The 26,157-nt window shown below is 41.7% G+C and overlaps 1 protein-coding gene across 2 annotated transcripts; it reads right to left on the reverse strand.

Moving 5' to 3' along the window:
- Positions 1-1,035: 1,035 nt before the first annotated feature.
- On the reverse strand, positions 1,036-13,833 carry LOC139371280 (leucine-rich repeat neuronal protein 1-like). 2 transcript variants are annotated; one of them, XM_071111564.1, is made up of 2 exons: positions 13,371-13,833; positions 1,036-5,186 (listed from the first exon to the last, which is right to left on the reverse strand). In XM_071111564.1, exon 2 carries the CDS (start codon positions 4,938-4,940, stop codon positions 2,778-2,780), a length of 2,163 nt encoding a protein of 720 aa, XP_070967665.1. In that variant the 5' UTR covers positions 4,941-5,186; positions 13,371-13,833; the 3' UTR covers positions 1,036-2,777. The 2 variants fall into 2 exon arrangements, with proteins under 2 accessions (XP_070967665.1, XP_070967666.1); XM_071111565.1 differs by having other exon boundaries at positions 1,042-5,186; positions 13,648-13,712.
- Positions 13,834-26,157: the final 12,324 nt, after the last annotated feature.

The following is a 26,157-nucleotide window of genomic DNA, read 5'->3' on the forward strand; positions in this document are numbered from 1 at the left end:
TCCTAACCTGCTACGAAAAAGTCACTGCATTGAAGTGGCAGAGGATTCATCATTAACATTCAACATTAACCTTCATTTTCCCTCCTCCTCTTCACCTCCCAGTGAGCTTATTGGTGAAAGAGCAGTTATGGTGGATGAGAAACAGACTGATGTTTGATTCCATCTACCATGGAAATCTACATTAATGTAAAAACCAAATGGAGAACTACACATAAACACAAAATCCTTCAGAAGGCTCAGTTATGCACCTCTAGACCCCTGTGAAATTCCATCTCGTACTGTATTAGGAATGCAGAGAATTGGAAGCTGCTAGCATCTGTCTGATTAAGGCAGGGCTGCTGACTGTTAGAAATGCAGCAATCTGTGCTGCTTAATTGTGCCCATTATCCATAATCACTTCCTCCTTTGATCTATGCTCGGCCACTTCATATTCTCCTCTCCCTGCTCCCCACACCCATCTCGTCTCATCCTGGTGACTGGACAAGACAAGGGAGGACACTGTTGCCCTACATGTCATTAATGGCAGTGGGCAGCATGTAAACCCTGAAGATCTGGCATCTGTGTCCAATGAAGTCTAGGAGTCAATCAGCTTGGGAGGCTTGTCTTGACATTTATCCCCATATGTCTTCTTCCTGGTTTTCAGACTTTTCATCTGTGGCTTCGGAGGGTTGTTTGCTCCTCGTAGGCTTTTTACAACAGTATTTGGAGACTAAACGGGCAGATATGAATTATGCTCTGATAATTGCTTTTAGCAGCATTTCAATCTCTGTCGTTATATCTCTTCACTCTCTTTAACACAATCTACACTGTGCCTACACCTACTCACAAACTGATTGACATTATGTCATCCTGTAAAACACATTTTTATCTCCCCGCAGAGGATGTTTTCATTTTTATTCAAGTTTGATAGTCATATGGAATTATGGTAAATTAGTGCATACTAATAAATAAATGCTTTTAAAGTAGATTTTTTCCTGTTTTAAATATCTGACATAGCATAGCCTGCAAATGATGACACATGGCCTGGAAATCGTATAAAAAATATGAGGAAAATACATTTTATTTTTGCTTGTTCCTCAATAGACAACATATTTGCGTGTGTAAATCACAACAAAATCAGTGATCGTTGACAGATTCTAGCAAAATGAAATCAAATATTCTGAGAATTTAAAAAGCCTTATGTCTACTTACCAAGTTAATAAACATTCATATTTATATTGCTGGTTTACAGTGTTTTCTCTGCAAACTTAAGTTCTAAATAAAAAAATAATGTTTACTAATGTCAAAAAAGTTGTTCAAATTATAGTTGATACAACATTACAGAACGATTGCTAACGTTTTTCAATAGACAGTATATCAAGTCTAAACGTACTTTGTCAGCTTATATTGGAGTCCATAGACAAATTGGTTTATATATTTCAGTGCACAACAGTTAACAGTTAAACTGTTTTACGAGAAAAAAAAACATTGCATTCTCTAAGAATAATGCCAGAGAAAGAAATCTAAATGGATCCAATTCCAGCTCCTGCAAGCTGATCCAGACTGAATCCTTTACAATACCCATGCTGTGCTATCAAAACAAGTACTAAAAATAAAGCACAGTGACTACCAAGTCCTGGGAGCTAAACAAAGTTGTCATATTGAGTGTCAAAAAGGGAGCATGAGAAGAAAGGCAATGTGCGATGCTAAAAAGTCTGAAATACTAGTCAGTCCTTCGCCTCATATGAGCAAAGCAGAAAACAGAAAAAAAGTCATATTACTGTCACACAAAGAAGCGAAAGAAATGTCCTTGTGCTCCTATAAGAAAATGATTTCTGATTTACCCCACATGTAGTGTCTTTCACCATATAGTAGGGTCATTCCACGAAATGAGTGCCTTTTGCATCCCTTTGATATTTTAAGTAGAAATTGTGGAACAATATTTAATTTTGAAATTCTGTTTATTAAATGAAGTGCCCTTTATTAATATAGACCACATGGAGAATTAAATTAATCTGATTTTCCATATGAATAAAGACTTGGTAAAGTAAAAAAAAACAGCATTTTTACATGACCCTCTGTGCCCCCTCGGTGACCTGACTTCTAGGAAGATTTGAACCCACTTAACCCACTTAAAGTTTTCACCATCATTGTAAAGTTATACTTTTTTTGGCTATTGTTACTTTGACAAAGTCATTTCAAAAGATTATTATTTATTTAATGTGATTAGTGATTCATTTTCATCTGTCCCTTATTTTTAAGGTCAACCTTGTTACGTAAACTGAAATCTCCTTTTATATATATATATATATATATATATATATATATATATATATAAAAGTGTAAAAGCAGGTGAGCTGCTTCTACTCTTTTTGGCCATTCTCTGGTGTTTTGGGGTGGACAACTGAGAGGGTGGAAAACTGAGCGGGTTGAAAACTGAGCATGTTACCAATAGACAGGCTAGAAATATTTTAACAACTTCAATTTTGTTGTGAAGCTTGCATTCCCTGTTGTACACAACACGCTTCCATTCCCCCTGTCACAAGGGGATTTATGGCTGATATTAGATGAAATTGTCAACCCTGTTACCGTCAACCCTGTTACTTTATTTGGCACTTAATAGACACTTACCATAGTAATTTTGTATTTAACCTTTTGAGATGAGAAAATGTGTTTTTAATGAAGTTCAACATGTGCTCTTTATGACAGAATGATAATATTAGGTGAAATCAATTTTTTTTTTTTACCAAGTTACACTTCTCAAAAGGCACCGAATTGGTGGAACGACCCAGTAGCTATCACCACATATAGTAGCTCTGTGTAGTGTCCACTTGGCTGGGTTTGGTCTCTGAGGAGGAGGACACCTCTTTGTCCTTCTCACTGTCTACCTCCCACAGGTTGATGAGGGGAGGGTAGAGCTCATTGAGTGGGATGGAGGATGTTTTCTGCATGTACTTTTTCAGGGAGTGATTGTAGTTTTTCCTCTTCCACCGCTTGGCAATGTACACAGCCATAGAGGCCAGGCTGATGATGCCGAATATGGTTCCCATGACAGCTGCGAGAGCAGTGTTAGTGCCTTGATCGGATATCTCCACAGCAAAGGCTGCATGCTTCGTTGTGACGTTGACACAGGACTTCTGCGTCTGCTGGTGGATGTTGGAGACGGTGAGACACACCTCATACTTGGTGGCAGGCTGTAGGTGTGTGAGGTTATACTCATGGACATCCACCGGGACCCTGGCTGTGTAGGTGATGTGGGGGTTGTCTATCTTCATGGTGGCAGATGACCACTTGAGGTTGGAGGTCATGACATTGGAGTTGACCTTCCAGGAGACTAGGATAGAGTGGGACTCAGTCTGCTTAACATAGACCTTCATCAGCTGGGTGCTGTCTAAGAGAGTATCATTCACCCTAACAGCAGTCACCCGAGTGTCTGCCCCCTCAACATTTTGTGCCACACAGGTGTACCTGCCAGAGTCCTCTACCTGGATGTGAGAGATGCGCAGCGTTCCTTCGCTACTGAGGCTGTACTTCTCAGACATGGTGTCTATCATCACCTTGTTCCCCATGGGCGTGACCCAGTAGATCTCCGGTTCGGGCTGGGACATGGCTCGGCAGTCCAGATCCACAGTCATGCCGATGTCCAGGTTCAGGTGGTTGGGAAATGTGTCGTGGGAGATCATCGGCAGGCACTGCTCTGCTGAGTCCTGCTGGAGCACCTCCCTCACATGCTGCCCTCTGACCTTGGCTGGCATGGCACAGAGCATGGAGAGGGGCTCCATGAAGCGGATGCTGGTCTTGTTGGAGCTCATCCACTGGATGACGCAGTCGCATCGCATGGGGTTGCTGTGGATACTGATCTCACGCAGGTTGGGCAGGAAGTCCACAGTGGACTGGTAGAGGGCGTTAAGGGCGTTGTTGTTCAACATGAGACTCTCCAAGGCGGGGAGGTCACGGAAGGCCTGGCGGTTCACGTAGGAGAACTTGGGGTTGTTAGTGGCTTCCAGCTTGGTGAGCTCAGGGAGGTTATCGAGGGCAAAGCGGTCAATGCAGGCCAGCTCCCCCATGTTGTTAATGCCTAGCTCTTTCAGCCTCAGCATGTTCTTCAAGTCCCCCTCTTGAATTTTGTGCACAGGGTTTTTGTTCAAGTCCAAGAACTTGAGGTTAGGTAGTTTCTGAAGAGCGTTTTGAGGAACTCTGACTAGCTTATTGTCGTAGAAGGAGAGACTCTCTAGGTTATCTAGTCCCACAAAGGCATTTCCAGGAATGTCTGTTAAATCCATTCCAGCCAGAACCAAGCTTCTCAGATTTACAAGAGGCTTGAAGTTAAACTCCAGAATGCCAACTATAGGGTTTTCCCCGATCATGAGGATCTCCAGATTGGGAGTAGACTCAAACCAGCGGCTGTTGATGGCCTTGAGCCTGTTAGAGTTTAGATGGAGCCTGAGCAGGTTGTGCAGGCCAGAGAGGGCATTGGGGGAGATAATGTTGATCTGGTTATGGTTGATGTAGAGCTCTTGCAGGTTGCTGAGGTCCTGCAGGCAGTAGTCAGGCATCTCAGTGATCTGGTTCTCCTCCAGGTGCAGGGTGGTGAGCTGGGACATGTTGCTGAGGCCCACGTCACGGATGCCGCTGAAGTTGTTCTGAGACAGGTCCAACTCTGTCAGGTTGTATAGCTGCTCCAGTTCCTCACTGGTCCTGGCGATGTAGTTGCTCTGCAGGAGGAGCACCTGCGTGTCACTGGACAGGTTGCCTGGGATGTGTGTGAGACGGAGATCATTGCAGTCCACCGTCGTGGCTTCTCTGTAGGTGGACTGAGGGGTGAACCAGGGTCGGATCTCGCATACACACTGCTGGGGACAATCATTATCTCTCTGGATTGAGGATAGTCCAACGGAAAACAGAATCAGGCCAGTGAACAACTGGCCTAGTAGACAATAGATAAACCTCCCTCTAGCCATGCTGTCTGTCTGCGTTCACCTGTCTAAACCCACAGGGTTGGACACCAGAAGGGGTAGATGAACTTGGAGGGAGCTGTGTGATTGTCATTAACCAGAGGGGGTGTTGACCTGTAGGTGTATCCCTCTAAAATGATCCAGATGGAAAAATATGCCCAGGGGGTTCCAATGAAACAGTTCCAGTGTTACAGTGAGCTCCCACTGTTCAGAGTTTTTCTTTCATCAATACCTCAGGACTGCAAGGTGAGTCTGTAAAACAAAAATGCAAAAAAAAGACTGAGTCACTATAGTTTAGATTAACACAAGGACAAAAAAGAACACAAATAGCATAACAAAATGATATGTATGAGACAAAGGGAGTTGATGAAAACTATTGTCAGGGGTATATGTAAGGGTACACTGTATCATACGTCCAGTCACATAATATTACCGAAAGTTACATGTCAGTCATGTTAAATAAAACATGATCGTAACACAGCTCCTGATGATGTTGAGAGCAAGCCTTCTGTTTACATCTTCATCTGAAAGATTGTTAATATGAATTATGCAGCATCATCAGTTATGAGGAAAAATGTGAAATCAGCTCGTTTTAATGCATGTACAATAATACAAAAAACACCCATCAGAACATGTATATTTGGACAAAGATCAAATTCCATTGAGTGCTCTCATCTATCCAATAGGCCCATCAGGAATAGATCATTAGCTTCTTCACACATCATTAAATACTCTGAGATACGTAAGTATAAAAAAATTAAAAGTTTCTAGATTATTAATGAAGGGTCCACAGTGTCCTAGTTTTGGTACAGAAATATGATGGATTTCTTTGAACATATTTAGGGTGTTTCTGAGAGAAGCCTTCAGTGAGCATTGCAAGCACAGCATTTTGTTGAACATACCTCACACTTCTCTTCAGCCTCAACAGTCACTTATTCAAATAAATTGTGATAATCCAGAATGATTTTTATCCAAGGACAGAGATTTTAGGAGAAGGACTTGTGAAGCCAGAATCTGGCCCAACGGTCTAGTCTGGAGAAGAGCAGCTCATAACAGGAGCACCAGGCATCTTGCCATCCCATATAGCACTACAGTTCTGACTCTAACAAATGGGCCACAATACCTTTAAACCTAAAGTGAATATGTTATATCAATTAAAATATATTTTTATTGTGGTAATGTTCTTCAGAATAATGATTTCACTGACTATTGAGTTGGTTCCTAAGCTTTTGCTACCGTCACTAAAGAGTGTTAGTAATTTTCGAGGAGAGGCTGGCACATATGCACACTTGAGCAACTACAAGGCTCTGTAATTGAGTTCTGAAAGTGGCATGTGGAAATCAATAAGTACTGATTCCTCCCTGAAACTACTGAAGCATTAGGACCATTTGAACTGAGAAGAGGGTTTACATTAGTTCTTTACTATGAGTACCAACCTTTTCTGTTTTTATAGTAAACGTATATAATGCGGAGGTTGGAATCAGAAAGGTCTGCCACCATATCCAGGCTAGCTGGTTCTACCGTGGCGGAGTCCTGTATGGCATTATAATCTGAGCAACACTTAAGAAATCCCCTAACCTAATTAGGTGAATTTACTGAAGAGCGTATCCCTTTCCATGGAAGAGACATACATTAGTAATACAGTGCCATAGGCCTTACAACCAAACAACATCTGTGATCAACACTCACTTAAGAAGATATTGCTAAGAGGCTTTGAAAGAAGAGAGCTGCGTATTCATCGGAGTGCAAAACTGTCTGGCAACAGAGCAAGGGTGACATGAAACAAGTTCAAGCTCCTCCTGCACAGGGGATTTTTCTTCCGGGACAGGGTGAAATAAGGGGTGAAATACTTGTAATACAGACATGTTTCTTATGCTAAGGCAGAGTGAGTGGTTAAGATTGACTTGACCCATCAGGATTAGTGGAGTCAGAAATCAGTCTGAGGAAATGTAACCCTCAGGAGAGATAGAGATCACTGTGTTCTTTAACTACAAATGTCTGTAACCTACCTCATCATGTTTATTCACTGTTTATAAACAGCCATTACTGATAGGCTTAAATAGGCTTAGATGTAGTCAACAGTGCATCAAAAATACAGCAAAGCGAAAAATGTCTGCCAAGGATGCCTTGCTTCCAAAAGGAAATTGCAGTAAAATAAATCAAGTTGCTAAATCCTGAGGTTTTAGGGCAAGGATCATCAACTAGGTTGAGATATAATATTTGACTAAAACATAATAATTTAAAACCTCGCTTACATTTGTATACTATTGTGTGTGGAACAGAGTTCCACAAATGTACATAACTTGGAGCTGATTTCCTGGTGTTTTTGCAGTATTTCATATCAACAATGAAAAAAAAGAATAAACAACTTCATAAATGCTGGACAACTTCAGCATGTATTTATTTTGGGCTCGGAATACTTGGGTCCAAAAACATGCGTGGGCCGCCAGCTGGGGAACTCTGTTTTAGAGTATTCAAAATATGCTCACTGGACCCTAAAATGTTGAACAAACTTTGGATAAAGGATTCCCAGTGATAACATTGGTTTAAATCTGATATCTATGGGTTAGTGGGGTTAGTCTGAGATTCTGTCCATGACTCCAAACCACATTAGAGGGACCATTTCAGTGTGAGAGATAACATTTATCATTTCATCTAAGACTTTGTATTCCAAACAAAGGCTTTAGTTTAAATATTGTCATTAAGCTTCAAATGAAGGTCTAAGCCAAAGGTTAAACCCATAGATAAATCCAATATTGACTCAACCACGATTTGTTTTGTTTATTTCATGCTCTCATAGGTTCCCTTGACAACAGTCCAAACCAGTGTACACAAAACCAATGTTGGTGTTTCCATTTTGAAATGTCGGACAGAGATAACAGTGACATTTATCACAAGTATCAAAATAGTTATATTGGAAAAATTTCAGTTTTACAAGGGGGGTGACATTTAACAAATGTATATGAAAGTCTAAGTGGGGTGGGATTATCATTAGTGTAACGGTTTTCTTCCGTTGAAGGAGAGGACCAAAATGCAGCGTGGTTAGTGTTCAACATGTTTAATAAAGACCATACACGAGAACACTACAACATACAAAACAACACATGTGAAAAACCGAAACAGTCCTATCTGGTGCATAGACACAAAGACAGAAGACAACCACCCACAAAACACAACACAAAACAAGCTACCTAAATATGGTTCCCAATCAGAGACAATGACAAACACCTGGCTCTGATTGAGAACCATATCAGGCCAAACAACAAACCCAACATAGAAACACAAAACATAGAATGCCCATTCAGCTCACGTCCTGACCAACACTAAAACAAAGAAAACACAAAAGAACTATGGTCAGAACGTGACAATTAGTGTCTGGAACCATGACAATACAGTTGAAGAGAGCCTGTGAACTTTGCAGATGCTGTATTAATAAACAGCTGTAAAGCTGCGTTGAGACTACCCTGACACAGCCCACAGAGGGCTCAGAGCCAGAGGAAACCAAGCATGCAGAGGAAACCAGCCTTGAAACCTGGCCTCCACATCCACACATCAGGGGGAAGAAAACAACACAACATGGAAGGAAACAGAAAGCTCTTTAGCTTGAATCAGGACAGCCTTTGTATCTTCCAATTGGGTACTTAACCTACTTAACCTTACAGTAGTCACAGTAAACTATGTGATCCTATGGGTAAGTGATTTGAAGATCACAGGTGTCTGTAGTACTATTGAGATGGAGTATGTGTATGAATTCATATGGGTTCAATGCTACTTTAGCACAGGACATATAACTGCAAAACTCCCTGGTGGACATGATTCTTGGGGATCTATGGTTCCTGGTATGTACAGTAGTCATAGCTTGCCTGCTGTGACAACAAAAATGGCATGTAAATCCAGAAAATGTTCTTTGTCAAGAACACAAAGTCCACTTCCACCACTTATGGGTCCAATGGAGGGACATATTTCTTTTGCAAAACAGTCTCGAACAAAATGTGTTTTCAACACCAATAAAAAAGTTATTGCGGTCAATGTTACAGAATGATTTTCTATTTCATTTAAAAGTTTCCATGTTGGCTTTCATTCGATGTAATCATTTTGAATAGACTGTAATGACAATAATTGTGCTCTCTTTGGTTTCCGTAAGGACTGTACTCAGTTTACTATAGGTCTAATAGAAGTGAGGTTGAAGTCACTGCATATTTACCTTAATGATGCAGTATTGTGTGAGTCTATTCACATTCAGCTAAACTAAACAAAGGAAGGTATGTAAGGAAAAATGATTCATTCATACACAGTATTTCAACCAAACCCTAAGGGGACAAGAGCACAATAAATATCTGGTACACAATCTCAGACTACATATACTATACTAACAACATAGAGTTTTTTGGATTAAATTGTTAGCTATACTCTTGTTATATAGTTATACATTACAATAAAACCTGCATAATCAAACAGAAGAGAATGTCCAGCAACATCTAATAGTTCACTTCACTTCAGTACCTCTAGTTGTCAGATCAAATAGAATTATGCAAAGAATACATGAATACAAACTGACAATTGATAAAGATTTGAGTTACAGGATTATTTTTGAATGCTTATGGTTAATGATTTGCTTTGTACCCTGGCTGTCAGACAGCCGGTCTTTGATATGTGCTGAGGAGCGAAATCCTTTTTTTCCCCCAGGAGAAAGGTGTTTACTTTTCCAATCCTGTGTTCACAGGGCGTAATCCTTCCAGAGATGTGAGCAATAGAAGACATACAATCCGATCACATAATTCTGACATAATAAACATAACCAAGATAAGGCTTCCCTTAGGGAAAACCAAATAAATCGAATAAGTCAATTCTCCACCATCACAAATGGCTCTTCTAAACGGACACTCACACTCAAGGAAAAACTTCCTATGGTGACTTTATGATTAAGTGACAAGGAGCAATATAAAATTAGAAATTAGATTTTCCACACACTCTTTTGGTTCATTTGAGTAGTGCAAACATAAAGTCCAAGATTTAAAAAAAACGCTGAATCTGTCATGCTGATTCCTAAAAGCCCATGAACATTTACACCACTTTAAGAGGCGAACAGTCTGGTGGGCTGGGATTGGCAAAGATAATTGGTAACTACCACAGAAGATAAACCCCCCCAGAAAGGATTAAAATAACTATATTCCCCTAAAAGTGTGGTAGAGGGGTAATAGGTTACTACATACAGGAGGGTTAAGGGGGAAAATGTGTGTTGTTTCAGAATACAGTATAATACAAGCAGAGACAGCTGGCTGGCTGAAGACTGAAGTTATGTCCTGCATAAAAGGGTTCAGCTGCTTCATGTCCATAGCATTAACACGAAAAGCTGCATATTGATTGTAGTCTAGATTAGAATATGATAAATTCACCTACATCAAACCAAGGACTGATAACTCCTCATTTTACACCTCTGCAGAGGTAATAAACTATCTGTGAGACAGGAGTGTTGAGTCTTTCCAGTAATAAGAATACTGTAAAGGGAAGTGTTGCCTGAAATGTATGCTTGTATTTGTGGCCTGTGCCCTCCGCACTGAGAAAATACAAAATACAACAGCAATGTCCAACTACTAAGCCTGGGGGGTTTGGGCCCATAAGCCCACTGTAAAAGTTACACTCTGCACAGAATGATTCCTTCAGCAGATTATGAGAACATAATTAGTTTAACAGCTGCCTAGCCTGCACCATGCCTTACCTCTGAGATCCTAATGTGTTGACCCTTTTTACAAGAATAATGGGAGAAGCATGAGCTGCAACACCCTCCACTCCCCCCTCCCCTCCCTTTCCATCCCCAGCCCCCCTCTCCCCAGCCCCAAGGGAACTCTCTTCTCCATGGTGGAGGACATTGTAGTATTCTCAATGTCTCCTAATAACCCTGCCTGGTGGACAGACACACACACCCTATTATCAGGCCTTTGTCACAGACGGTTCTCACCGCTATGAGTTGAAGGAGTGTGTGTGTGTGTGTGTGTGTGTGTGTGTGTGTGTGTGTGTGTGTGTGTGTGTGTGTGTGTGTGTGTGTGTGTGTGTGTGTGTGTGTGTGTGTGTGTGTGTGTGTGTGTGTGTGTGTGTGCTTGTTGGAGGGGGAGTTATGCCCACAGAGTTTACCGAAAAGAAAAAAAAAGCCAAAACCTTCTTCAGGCACCTTGCCATTCCTCTTCCCCTCCTAATACTTTGTTATTTGAGTTTTGAGAAATGGATGTCCCTGCTGTTCACTGTCTGTTTCTCAAGATCCAGATTGTATCTCAACATATCACATAGGGCTCCAAACAAGGTCCAGTGTTGTCTTTAGGATGACATCTCTTTATTTGTCCTGCTGTAAGAAAAGGTCATTCTCAACACTTTATTTTTCAGTGTCTATGTCATATTGCCAACACTGACCGAGGCTCAGTGGGCAAAGTGATGATTTGGTACTTCTAGCACAGGCAACTTGATACCATAGCAACCAATTCATGACAGGGTATAAAACAATGGAACTCTGTATCTAAGTGATACTAACGAATTACAACTTTAACAGACTGACTGATAACACAACTGAACTCCTTAACACTCCTGCTGTGTTCCGGTCGAATTGGACCAACCAGTTCTCTCTGAAAAATGTAGTTAATTTAATCTGATTGTCATAAAGTTCCATGACTTTGTCCACACAGGGCATCTGAACACACAAAATACATTTTGATGATTTTCATTCAATTTTGTGTGTTTTATTTAACTTTTGTACACCTGTGGTGTTCCTGGTCAAATATGACCGGTCATTAGAAATGATTGGGTGAGACTACAATTAGTGTATAAAATTGAGTTCAGGCACATGCCCATTCACACTTCCTCTCCCAGACCCCCACATGCATGTGTATTTGAGCATACACACACACACACCTCACTCCCCTTCTTTGGCTTCCATGGCAACCCCCACGGGAACATTTCCCCAATAGAATATTCTCCCCACAGGAACCACACCTGTTGGCATTCTCACAAACAATGGCAACATTGTTTCAATAATATATAGAACTTTTCTTGCAGCTCTGGTTTATGAAGCTTTTTTGAGGCCTTGCTCACAGTTCATTCTGTGGCAGCACAGTGATCCAAACGATATACTGTGTGTGAGACTCCTGAAACATACTGTAATATATTTGATCATGACACTGGTTAGGAGGAGAGAGTCCTTGTTAAACTTTGACACAAAGTAGTCTCTTATAAATAGCACAATATGTTTCATCTGAGTATTTGTTATAGTAAAAAATAATCCATGTATTATGCTTTTTTTAAACTAAAAAACAAGTTCTATGAGCTCAGGTCAATGAGGCCTACAGGCCACAAATAGAAAATAGAAGTTCAAAACTTGTAATGTTCACAAGAACTTAAGTTGGTAAAAAGATCTAACATAACATTAGGTGATAATATATGTATTATTATGGATTTATAATCAGCTATAATGGGGCGGTCATTTTGGACCGGGAACACAGAATGAATTAAACATGAAACGAACACAACAAGAGGGTTAAAACAGTGCCAAAGATACTGTTTCACTACCATAGGCTAGCCTTAGTGTTGTTAACACTGTTGGACATTCAAAGGGTGAATAAGAAGCTTGTGAGACAACAGTTTCAGTTAACCTCAGCTATTACACAGGAGCAACAGCTGCAAAACGGCAGAGGCGTTTCTTAAAATGACAATAGGCTACCCCACTCCCTGCCCCCCTTTATAACCCCGTTCTCTTGACTTTTTTTTCTTGAAGACCTGTCTCCTGTTCGATTTATTCTGCCGATAATGGAAGAATCGAGACATTTGCCCACATGCATTCACATGTATATGCAAATCACATTTTTGCAACGTTGCAGCGGTGAGCGGTGCCGCAGGAGGATCAAAGTTTGTTTCCGAGCATGTTATTTGACGCATTGAGATTGAAAATGTAATATTTCTGATTGGGATATAGCCAAATCACAATAATATAAATGCAGATATAGAACAGCAGATGCAGAGTAGTCGTAGGGCTACTCCTTATTAATTATATAGATAGCCTATAATATGACATTATTATAGAAACCGATTGCCTATTAGTTATTCCTTCGTATAATATTGCCCGTGTGTCCCTCCATCCCATGCACATAAAGCCCTTGCAGAGATGCAGTAACGGTAGGTTGTTGGCAAACAAATACCATTTTGTTAGGGAAAATTATACATTTCCAGAAAAATTGATAGCATACTAGCTATGACCCCCTGGCCACAACCTTTTTGTGGAGGTAAGTGTCCGGCAACAGAGTTCCTGCTTCCATAACATTCACATCCACCTGTTCTCATACTACTGCACAATACCTCGAAAGAGGATATAGCAGGCTACAGAAGAAGCAGCTTCAGTTTAATATATTCTGACTTTGTTCATACAAAATAAATCATGTGAAGTATAGGGCTCACCTCATTGACATGCAAGCCCCTCTCTTCTCAGTTGCATCCCGTTTATTTGGACATCAGTAACTTAAGGTTTGTGCAAATAGCCTTCACCTCTATGCGTCAATAACCTACATACCCAACAAATAAATCCAATAAATACATAGATAGCCTAATCGGATTCATTCAATATTATCGTGTAAAACATTTCTTAATCTATTCCATTCAAGCAGCAACGGGTAGCCTGTTTACAGCGGTTTGTCGTTTATATATTCATTCAGACACGGTTCCCATGTAGGCTAACCTTGAGGAGAGCATGGTGTAGATTGTAGAGACATCTAAACGCTTCGAAACGCCACCTGCAACCTCACTGACTAGTTGTCTGCGGATATTCTCCTCTTCGACCGTAACCTAGTGCTCCTCCAAGGAAAATATGAGAACCGCTGTCCAAACGAATCAGCTGCTTCCGATTGGCTGCTGGATCATTCTCGCTCAAGCAGAGCACCATCTGTTCGAGGATTGTTATGTCGTGAACATAGGCAGGCGCTAGGTCTGCGCAGTGGGAGAACGCAAAGGAGGGAGGGTTCTTTTTCTTGATTTTTCTTGTGAGAAAGTCTTCTGCCTGCCACCCCCCCCCTCCCCCTTTTGTTGGGAGACAGTGTACCTCTTTGTTTTGCTGTTGTTAAGTTCCTCTAATTAGAGCTGTTTAATATGCAACCCATTAATTTGTTGCTTTTCTTGCCTGCATGAATACTTGCTCCTCTACCTCTATCGTCCATCCATCTCCTGCTCTCTTTACATGTATTTTATTTCACCTTTATTTAACCAGGTAGGCTAGTTGAGAACAAGTTCTCATTTGCAACTGCGACCTGGCCAAGATAAAGCGTAGCAATTCGACACATACAACAACACAGAGTTACACATGGAATAAACAAAACATACAGCCATCTATCTCCATCCTACATCAATCTTCTGCTCTCTTCACATTCATGTGTTGCTGGGAAACTTGTCTTTATTAGAACAATATTGGCCCCTTTACACTCCAAGCAATCCATGTCATGTAGACCTAAATTTTGTGCCGTTTCTGTCAAACAATCCTTACCGTGGTCTGTAAATGTCAAAATGGTCAAATGTATTTTCAAGAATGTCACTTTACTTGATTTCATGATAAAGCCTTGATGTAAAGAGAGCAGGAGATGGATGGATGTAAAGAGAGCAGGAGATAGATGGGTGGGGGGGGGGGGGGGGCAAGACTTTCTCACAAGAAAAAATAAAGAAAAAGAACCCTCCCTCCTTGGCGTTCTCCCACTGCCTGTTCTCCAGAGGTGCTCCAGTGATGCTCCAGAGGTTCAATGTTCAATTACAAATTTGTAAGCTTTGAAGATCCTGGATTGTATCTTTAAGTGTTCTTCACTTTAAAGCACCATAATCCCAATGCATTCCACCACATTATAGAGAGGAGACATGCACACTCTTGATATCTAAGGTTTATAACTGGCAAGTAATTTACTACGGTTGAAAGTGAACATGTCAGGTTGAAACTAAAATCATTGCAGGTTTAAAGCTTTAATACTGAACCGTATCTACCATCTATCTAGGATCCCTAGGCATAAAAAGACATATGCATTTGTGGACTGATTAACTGGTCAAACATGATACATTAAGGAATGATACCAAGCCTTTAACAAAATTACTCTGAGTATTCCTCCTTTCTGGAAGGAGAAACAAAACAGTTTAAATTGTAGGCTACACCAAGAGGTAGATATTGCAGAATGTGCATGAGCCATGGTTTCAAAGCGGGGGCAGGTGGGGAGAAAAGGTCTTATTTTCACTTCTCCTCCCATGCCCACGTCCATTTGTCCGTCCCTGCCCACAGAGAGAGATGAAGACAGATGGCAAGCTCTGGCCCTGTCAGAGAGAAGCTGCAGTGAAAACACAGGCTGTCTGGAGCTGGATGGGCACAGATGAATTCATTAAATAGGTAGAGAGGAATCAGGAAGAAGCCTGCATCTTGCACCGCTACCCCTCTCTAGGCATATCACGCTGGGATGTCTGGACCCTCTCACTCTCTCTAGGCATATCACGCTGGGATGTCTGGACCCTCTCACTCTCTCTAGGCATATCACGCTGGGATGTGTGGACCCTCTCACTCTCTCTAGGCATATCACGCTGGGATGTCTGGACCCTCTCACTCTCTCTAGGCATATCACGCTGGGATGTGTGGACCCTCTCACTCTCTCTAGGCATATCACGCTGGGATGTCTGGACCCTCTCACTCTCTCTAGGCATATCACGCTGGGATGTCTGGACCCTCTCACTCTCTCTAGGCATATCACGCTGGGATGTGTGGACCCTCTCACTCTCTCTAGGCATATCACGCTGGGATGTGTGGACCCTCTCACTCTCTCTATGCATATCACTCTGGGATGTGTGGACCTTCTCACTGTCTCTAGGCATATCACGCTGGGATGTGTGGACCCTCTCACTCTCTCTAGGCATATCACGCTGGGATGTGTGGATCTTCTCACTCTCTCTAGGCATATCACGCTGGGATGTGTGGACAGTAATGCTCCAGTAATGATAGACTATTGGGCAAGCGCGCCCTGCTTTAATTCCGGTGATTTGTATTCTCTGTATCGATGCCTGCTATTGATTCCTCCCATTAACTTGTGCATTAAACAGTGTGGTTTATCAGGCCCTGTCAACTGCCCAGAGGATGAGTCTCTGTGAATACCAAAGTCCACATCACATAACCAGCTTCAAAGGAGAGCTTGGGGAGCAGAAACAACAAACACATTTGTGCTCTGTGTCTCAGTTTCTAATACCGCTTGATCTCACAAAGGAACAGCCTCTGGAATGACCAAATCGCTATCGCTCTCACAGCTGCCAGCTGCAATTGAATGACTGGGTTGTTTATGGGAAATGTAAGGGGGAGTGAGGGGGAAACTAAAACAGCTCAGAATATGGACCATGTAAGGAATACTTAATAGTAACGAATACTTTTTAAGAGTGCTTTGATATACAGATGTAGGACCTTAATTTGAGCTACAGCAGGATAATCATCCTGCAGCAACAGGAAATGGACATGATTATGTGGATTAAAATTAATGGACAGTTTTGAAGGGGTTGATACATTTTTCATAAGGGAAAATCAAGTCTTAAATTTCAAAGTGGAAATTATAAACTTCAGAAGCCTTTTTAAACCTCAAATACGCTAAAAGTTTAAAATGTCCTGCATTGCAGGAAAGTTACCCCGCAACAGTGTGATTAAATTAAGCTCTGTAGATAGCTGTAAAAACTAAAACAAATACATCTTAGGCTAAACAACACATGTCCGATGATGGACAGTGATAAGACAGAGTGAGATTAATGTGACTGATGGTTGCTCATTTCCAGGATAATGTGTAGAAGTGAGAGGGCCAGTGAGAGAGTCTGATCAGAGTGTGAGTATGATGCCTGGCCAGAGTGACATGGCATTTATCTGTGAGGCAGCAGGGAGGTCAGCCTGTCAAGACCACTGCCCGTCAGCCATGTATGGGCCTACTGACACTTCTCTGAGGAAGCAGGACCAGATGGAGACATTCACTCAGCCTCATCTTGCTGTTATACTGAGTAGTATCTACAGATCCAGGGTGAAGGAGCTCAAACATTCCTCCTCTCAGACATGTCAAACATTGTCTTGCTGCCGTATAGTGTGACCTTTCACTCTTGGAACATGACCTCCTCAACATTCAGCAACATGTCTTCACGTGTCTTTCCTGCAACAGAGCACATCCCTGCACTACCCAGACTTGTCTAAAGGTCTGTTCAACTGTGCATGTCTCTGAAGTTTCCTCCATAATGCAGCACTTTAATTACCACTGTCGAGCCTCACACCATCCGCTCTCCTCCACTGGCTGATTGAAGTCTGTTCATATTTCACTCTGAGATGAGAGTGAGAATGTACTGCAGACTTAAGGCAGAGCCTCCACAGAATATTGAGAGCAACTTGTCCTTTTAATCTGCTAGCTAATGCAGAGGTAGTGCAAATTGCAGATATGGATTGTTCTGTTCTTTCATCTCCATTTAACGTCCCATCCTTGCTCGTAATAAAGGAAGATTAGGGCAGTTTAGACATAACAGCTTTAATGCACTGGCCAATAGAAAGAAGGTTAGACTATCCTCTAATCTAATAATGGCGCCAGAAGGGATGGCTGCCGTTTTACAGGCTCCTAACCAACTGTGCTATTTTGTTTGTTTTTTTCCACATCGTTTCCACATCCCCATTAAGCAGCGAGTCGGAGTCAGAGGCCGAGCCTTCTCTTGTCTCTACTCCTCCCGTTACGGGGTCTGAGACGCCGAAGCTTCCCACCATTAGCTCTGACAAATTGAAAACTCTAGTCATTGGCGACTCCATTACCCGCAGTATTAGACTTAAAACGAATCATCCAGCGATCATACAGTGTTTACCAGGGGGCAGGGCTACCGACGTTAAGGCTAATCTGAAGATGGTGCTGGCTAAAGCTAAAACTGGCGAGTGTAGAGAGTATAGAGATATTGTTATCCACGTTGGCACCAACGATGTTAGGATGAAACAGTCAGAGATCACCAAGCGCAACATAGCTTCAGTGTGTAAATCAGCTAGAAAGATGTGTCGGCATCGAGTAATTGTCTCTGGCCCCCTCCCAGTTAGGGGGAGTGATGAGCTCTACAGCAGAGTCTCACAACTCAATCGCTGGTTGAAAACTGTTTTCTGCCCCTCCCAAAAGATAGAATTTGTAGATAATTGGCCCTCTTTCTGGAACTCACCCACAAACAGGACCAAGCCTGACCTGCTGAGGAATGACGGACTCCATCCTAGCTGGAGGGGTGCTCTCATCTTATCTACCAACATAGACAGGGCTCTAACTCCTCTAGCTCCACAATGAAATAGGGTGCAGGCCAGGCAGCAGGCTGAGACCGTGTCTGTGCCTCGACCTAGGTTGGGCAAAACTAAACATGGCGGTGTTCGCCTTAGCAATCTCACTAGGATAAAGACCTCTTCCATTCCTGTCATTATTGAAAGAGATTATGATACCTCACATCTCAAAATAGGGCTACTTAATGTTAGATCCCTTACTTCAAAGGCAATTATAGTCAATGAACTAATCACTGATCATAATCTTGATGTGATTGGCCTGACTGAAACATGGCTTAAGCCTGATGAATTTACTGTGTTAAATGAGGCCTCACCTCCTGCCTACACTAGTGACCATATCCCCCGTGCATCCCGCAAAGGTGGAGGTGTTGCTAACATTTACGATAGCAAATTTCAATTTACAAAAAAAAAAATGCTGTTCTCGTCTTTTGAGCTTCTAGTCATGAAATCTATGCAGCCTACTCAATCACTTGTTATAGCTACTGTTTACAGGCCTCCTGAGCCATATACAGCGTTCCTCATTGAGTTCCCTGAATTCATATCGGACCTTGTAGTCATGGCAGATAATATTCTAATCTTTGGTGACTTTAATATTCACATGGAAAAGTCCACAGACCCACTCCAAAAGGCTTTCGGAGCCATCAGCGACTCAGTGGGTTTTGTCCAACATGTCTCTGGACCCACTCACTGTCACAGTCATACTCTGGACCTAGTTTTGTCCCATGGAATAAATGTTGTGGATATTAATGTTTTTCCTCATAATCCTGGACTATCGGACCACCATTTTATTACGTTTGCAATTGCAACAAATAATCTGCTCAGACCCCAACCAAGGAACATCAAAAGTCGTGCTATAAAATCACAGACAACACAAAGATTCCTTGATGTCCTTCAAGATTCCCTCTGTCTACCCAAGGACGCCAGATGACAAAAATCAGTTAACCACCTAACTGAGGAACTCAATTTAACCTTGCGCAATACCCTAGATGCAGTTGCACCCCTAAAAACTAAAAACATTTCTCATAAGAAACTAGCTCCTTGGTACACAGAAAATACCCGAGCTCTGAAGCAATCTTCCAGAAAATTGGAACGGAAATGGCGCCACACCAAACTGGAAGTCTTCCGACTAGCTTGGAAAGACAGTACCGTGCAGTACCGAAGAGCCCTTACTGCTGCTCGATCATCCTATTTTTCTAACTTAATTGAGGAAAATAAGAACAATCCGAAACTCCTTTTTGATACTGTCGCAAAGCTAACTAAAAAACAGCATTCCCCAAGAGAGGATGGCTTTCACTTCAGCAGTGATAAATTCATGAACTTCTTTGAGGAAAAGATCATGATTATTAGAAAGCAAATTACGGACTCCTCATTAAATCTGCGTATTCCTTCAAAACTCAGTTGTCCTGAGTCTGCACAACTCTGCCAGGACCTAGGATCAAGAGAGACGCTCAAGTGTTTTAGTACTATATCTCTTGACACAATGATGAAAATAATCATGGCCTCTAAACCTTCAAGCTGCATACTGGACCCTATTCCAACTAAACTACTGAAAGAGCTGCTTCCTGTGCTTGGCCCTCCTATGTTGAACATAATAAACGTCTCTCTATCCACCGGATGTGTACCAAACTCACTAAAAGTGGCAGAAAAAAAAAGCCTCTCTTGAAAAAGCCAAACCTTGACCCAGAAAATATAAAAAACTATCGGCCTATATCGAATCTTCCATTCCTCTCAAACATTTTAGAAAAGGCTGTTGCGCAGCAACTCACTGCCTTCCTGAAGACAAAACAATGTATACGAAATGCTTAAGTCTGGTTTTAGACCCCATCATAGCACTGAGACTGCACTTGTGAAGGTGGTAAATTACCTTTTAATGGCATCAGACCGAGGCTCTGCATCTGCTTTTGATACCATCGATCACCACATTCTTTTGGAGAGATTGGAAACCCAAATTGGTCTACACGGACAAGTTCTGGCCTGGTTTAGATCTTATCTGTCGGAAAGATATCAGTTTGTCTCTGTGAATGGTTTGTCCTCTGACAAATCAACTGTAAATTTCGGTGTTCCTCAAGGTTCCATTTTAGGACCACTATTGTTTTCACTATATATTTTACCTCTTGGGGATGTCATTCGAAAACATAATGTTAACTTTCACTGCTATGCGGATGACACACAGCTGTACATTTCAATGAAACATGGTGAAGCCCCAAAATTGCCCTTGCTAGAAGCATGTGTTTCAGACATAAGGAAGTGGATGGCTGCAAACGTTCTACTTTTACACTCGGACAAAACAGAGATGCTTGTTCTAGGTCCCAAGAAACAAATAAATCTTCTGTTGAATCTGACAATTAATTTTAATGGTTGTACAGTCGTCTCAAATAAAACTGTGAAGGACCTCGGCGTTACTCTGGACCCTAATCTCTCTTTTGATGAACATATCAAGACCATTTCAAGGACAGCTTTTATCCATCTACGTAACATTGCAAAAATCAGAAACTTTCTGTCCAAAAATTATGCAGAAAAATGAATCCATGCTTTTGTCACTTCTAGGTTAGACTACTGCAATGCTCTACTTTCCGGCTACCCGGATAAAGCACTAAATAAACTTCAGGTAGTGCTAAATACGGCTGCTAATTTGATCATATTACTCCAGTGCTAGCCTCCCTACACTGGCTTCCTGTCAAGGCAAGGGCTGATTTCAAGGTTTTACTGCTAACCTACAAAGCATTATATGGGCTTGCTCCTTCCTATCTCTCTGATTTGGTCCTGCCGTACATACCTACACGTACGCTACGGTCACAAGACGCAGGCCTCCTAATTGTCCCTAGAATTTCTAAGCAAACAGCTGGAGGCAGGGCTTTCTCCTATAGAGCTCCATTTTTATGAAATGGTCTGCCTACCCATGTAAGAGACGCAAACTCGGTCTCAACCTTTAAGTCTTTACTGAAGACTCATCTCTTCAGTGGGTCATATGATTGAGTGTAGTCTGGCCCAGGAGTGGGAAGGTGAACGGAAAGGCTGCCCTTGCTGTTTCTACCTGGCCGGTTCCCCTCTTTCCACTGGGATGCTCTGCCTCTAACCCTATTACAGGGGCTGAGTCACTGGCTTACTGGGGCTCTTTCATACCGTCCCTGGGGGGGGGGTGCCCCCCTTTGGGTTGTGCCGTGGCGGAGATCTTTGTGGGCTATACTCGGCCTTGTCTCAGGATGGTAAGTTGGGTTGAAAATATCCCTCTAGTGGTGTGGGGGCTGTGCTTTGGCAAGGTGGGTGGGGTTATATCCTTCCTGTTTGGCCCTGTCCGGGGGTGTCCTCGGATGGGGCCACAGTGTCTCCTGATCCCTCCTGTCTCAGCCTCCAGTATTTATGCTGCAGTAGTTTATGTGTCGGGGGGCTAGGGTCAGTTTGTTATATCTGGAGTACTTCTCCTGTCCTATTCAGTGTCCTGTGTGAATTTAAATGTGCTCTCTCTAATTCTCTCTTTCTTTCTCTCTTTCTTTCTCTCTCTCGGAAGACCTGAGCCCTAGGATCATTCCTCAGGACTACCTGACATGATGACTCCTTGCTGTCCCCAGCCCACCTGGCCGTGCTGCTGCTACAGTTTCAACTGTTCTGCCTTATTATTATTGGGCCATGCTGGTCATTTATGAACATTTGAACATCTTGGCCATGTTCTGTTATAATCTCCACCCGGCACAGCCAGAAGAGGACTGGCCACCCCACATAGTCTGGTTCCTATCTAGGTTTCTTCCTAGGTTTTGGCCTTTCTAGGGAGTTTTTCCTAGAAACCGTGCTTCTACACCTGCATTGCTTGATGTTTGGGGTTTTAGGCTGGGTTTCTGTACAGCACTTTGAGATATCAGCTGATGTACGAAGGGCTATATAAATACATTTGATTTGATTTGATTTGTTTGTAACTCATTTTGCACATAATGTTGTCTCTTATGACCGAAAAAAGCTTCTCGACATCAGAACAGCGATTACTCACCTCGAACTGGACGAAGATGTTTTCTTTAATGAGTCTGACGCGAAGGATATACTGCTTTGTCTAGACAAGGCCCAAATCCCTGTCATCCGCGTGAAGAAAATACAGAGAAAAAGGCAGAGGAGGGCGGGGTGCCTTGTAAGAATTTGCAGTCGAGTAGGTAAACCACCACTACCTTCCGTATTACTGTCCAACATGCAATCATTGGAAAAAAACTGTACGATCTACAATTAAGACTATCTTACCAACGGGACATTTAAAAACTGTAATATCTTATGTTTCACCGTTACGTAGCTAATTGACGACATGGATAATATAGAGCTAGCTGGCTTCTCCGTGCATCGGAAGGACAGAGCAGCTACGTCTGGTAAGGCGATGGGCGGGGGTGTTTGTCTATTTGTCAATAACTGCTGGTGTGCAATGTCTAATATTAAAGAAGTCACGAGGCATTGCTCGCCTCAAGTAGAATACCTCTTAACTTCTTATCGCTGGGGGGCAGTATTGAGTAGCTTCGATGAATAAGGTGCCCAGAGTAAACTGCCTACTATTCAGGCCCAAAAGCTAAAATATGCATATTATTAGTCGATTCGGATAGAAAATACTCTGAAGTTTCTAAAACTGTTTGAATGATCTCTATGAGTATAACATAACTCACATGGCTGGGAAAAATCTGAGAAAAAATCCAACCAGGAAGTGGGAAATCTGAGGTTTGTAGGTTTTCTTTGCCTAACCAATATACAGTGTAAAATTTGGTCCGGTTGCAATTCCTAAGGCTTCCACTAGATGTCAACAGTCTTGAGAACCTTGTTTCAGGATTCTACTGTGAAGGGGGAGCGAATAAGAGCTGTTTGTGTCAGGTGTCTGGCAGAATGCCATGAGCCCGTGAGAGTTAGCTGCGTTCTTTTTCCTTTCTATAGACAAAATAATTGTCTGGTTGAAACAGTATTGAAGATTTATGATAAAAATATCCTAAAGATTGATTCTATACATCGTTTGACATGTTTCTACGAACTGTAATGGAACTGTCGTCTGAACTAAGTTCCTGCGCCTCATGAATTTGGATTTGTGAACTAAACACGCGAACAAAAAGGAGGTATTTGGACATAAATTTGGGACTTTATCGAACAAAACAAACATTTATTGTGGAACTGGGATTCCTGGGAGTGCATTCCGATGAAGATCATCAAAGGTAAGTGAATATTTATAATGCTATTTCTGACTTCTGTAGACTCCACAACATGGCTTGTTTTGGTCTCTGAGCGCTGTACTCAGATTATTGCATGGTGTGCTTTTTCCGTAAAGCTTTTTTGAAATCTGACACAGCGGTTACATTAAGGAGAAGTATATCTTTAATTCCATGTATAACACTTGTATTTTCATCAACATTTATGATGACTATTTCTGTAAATTGATGTGGCTCTCTGCAAATTCATCGGATGTTTTGGAAGCAAAATATAAATATTTTATAAATATAGTTCATTAATATGAACTTTATTGAACAAAACATACATGTATTGTGTAACATGAAGTCCTATGAGTGTCATCTGATGAAGATCATCAAAGGTTAGTGATTAATTTGATTTCTATTTCTGCTTTTTGTGACTCCTTGAAAAATGTCTGTGTTTTTCTGTGACTAGGTGCTGACCTAACATAATCATATGGTGTGCTTTCACTGTAAAGCCTTTTGAAATCGGACACTGTGGTGGGATTAATAACAAGTCTATCTTTAAAATGGTGTATAATACTTGTATGTTTGAGGAATTGTAATTATGAGATTTCTGTTGTTCGAATTTGGCGCCCTACACTTTCACTGGCTGTTGTTAAATCGATCCCGTTAACAGGATTTCAGTCGTAAAAAGTTTTAATGTGCTGTAGTTTTAATGTGTGTTTCTGAGTTCAGAATGGATCTATACCCAGGCTATGTGGTGGCTGGTGACCTTGGGTCAAATGTGAGAATCAGGAAGTGGATGTCTGGGAATAACAGGGTCATGAGTGATAGGGATAGGGAAAGTCTGGTAGAGAGAGGAGATCTCACAGGCAGACTGATAATGAGCGCATGGCTACAGTTGCCAGGCAGATTTGATGGCTTGACGTTGGCTATGCAGCCTGTCCTTTCCCTGACTGGGGGAACCTCATCTCTCCTGCATGCCTGTGCTCTTTCTTTCTCCCTCAGGTCTAATAGGTATTTATTTCATATCTCTCTCTTACACACAAACAAACATGCATGAACGTACACACACACACACACAGACACAATACCTGTAAGATGGCGCCGACAGATATGGCAGCTCTGCTTCTAGCTCCTAAGCAACTTTGCAGTATTTCGTTTTTTTGTGTGCTATTTCTTACATTATTAGCCCAGAATGTTCTGGGTGTTAATACATGCAGCCGGAAATAACTTTTGGGCATCAGAGTGACTGTAACTCACCAGCATTACGACCAGGTATACGACTTTCCCGAATAAGATCCTTTGTTCGTACCCCCCAGGGCAATTGAACTTATTCCAGAGGTTGCTCCAAAACATAGCTGGCGGAGAAGAGCTTCTCAGAGTGGACTTCTAGTCCAACTAAGGAGGCGTGCACACCATCCACCGCTTCTGAGTATATTAATCATAATGTTCAGTCTCTGGATAATAAAGTAGACAAGCTCAGGGCGAGGATCTCCTTCCAGAGAGACATCAGGGATTGTAACATACTCTGTTTCACGGAAACATGGCACTCTCGGGATATACTGTCCCCATCCATACAGCCATCTGGGTTCTCCGTACATTGTGTAGACAGGAATAAAGAACTCTCCGGGAAGAAGCCTAGAATACCTCACAATCAAATGCAGACTGTATTACCTCACAGGAGAATTATCTTTGGTTATAGTCACAGCCGTGTATTAGGGCTGGGCGTTATGGTCAAAATCTCATATCCTGATATAGGTAATTTCATATCCCGATAACAACACATATCACGATATAGCACATTTTCTTTAAATTCTATGAATAAATAACTTATATAAAATTACCACTTGTAAAGGCCTATGTCTTATCATTTTGAATTATACTCAACAAATAAAAAGGTACTTTCTCATATTTGATTCTTTATTTTATTTAGAACTTGTGCACATTTTCAATTAGGCATGTAACAAAATATAAAATATGAATGTATAACATCTAAAAAGGTAAATAGAAAACACTTCAACTATAGTTGCAAACAAAATAATTATAGGCCTAAAATATATTTATATTTTTTGGGGCTTGCCTGCTTTGCATATTATTTGGGCATTAATACGTGTCACATATCAATTTGCATTTGGTACCTTGGGTCGAGGGTTAGCACCAACTCAGGAAACCCCCATTTCTCGACCATGTAAATTGGGGCCATGTCTTTGCAGATGTAAGTTTTAATGGCAGCAGTTATCTTCTTCCATATTTGTGATTCTTTGCCATATGGTGTGCTGTGGGCAAAACCATCTTGCAACGTTTGAGTCGGGGGTATGTTTTGAGCACTCGACTGTACTTTTTTGGGTCTCATCCGTAGACTTTCTCCATACAGCTTCACATGATTCTTCCATAGGTGGTAAAATAGGTTAGTGGTGTTTGAGCCTGTTGCATATTTTGCAGTCCACGGTTTTCTGGTCCGTGTCAGACTTTTCATACCTAAACCACGGCCATGCGACCGAAGTTGCCCCTCTTTTAGGTACAAGCTCCTTGTCTCCATACTCTGTGTCACATTCAGTCTTTTCCATGTTTGTTTGTGTTGCAAATTTCCTTCCACACTGCCTACAAGGCCCACCCCTGCCCTCCCTTTGGCAAATCTGATCACGACTCCATTTTGCTCCTTCCTTCCTATAGGCAGAAACTCAAATGGGAAATACCCATTCTAAGATCTATTTAACGCTGGTCTGAACAATCGGAATCCATGCTTCAAGATTGTTTTGATCACTTGGAC

Source organism: Oncorhynchus clarkii, chromosome 17 (genome assembly GCF_045791955.1).
Source record: "Oncorhynchus clarkii lewisi isolate Uvic-CL-2024 chromosome 17, UVic_Ocla_1.0, whole genome shotgun sequence".
Classification (NCBI taxonomy): domain Eukaryota; kingdom Metazoa; phylum Chordata; class Actinopteri; order Salmoniformes; family Salmonidae; genus Oncorhynchus; species Oncorhynchus clarkii.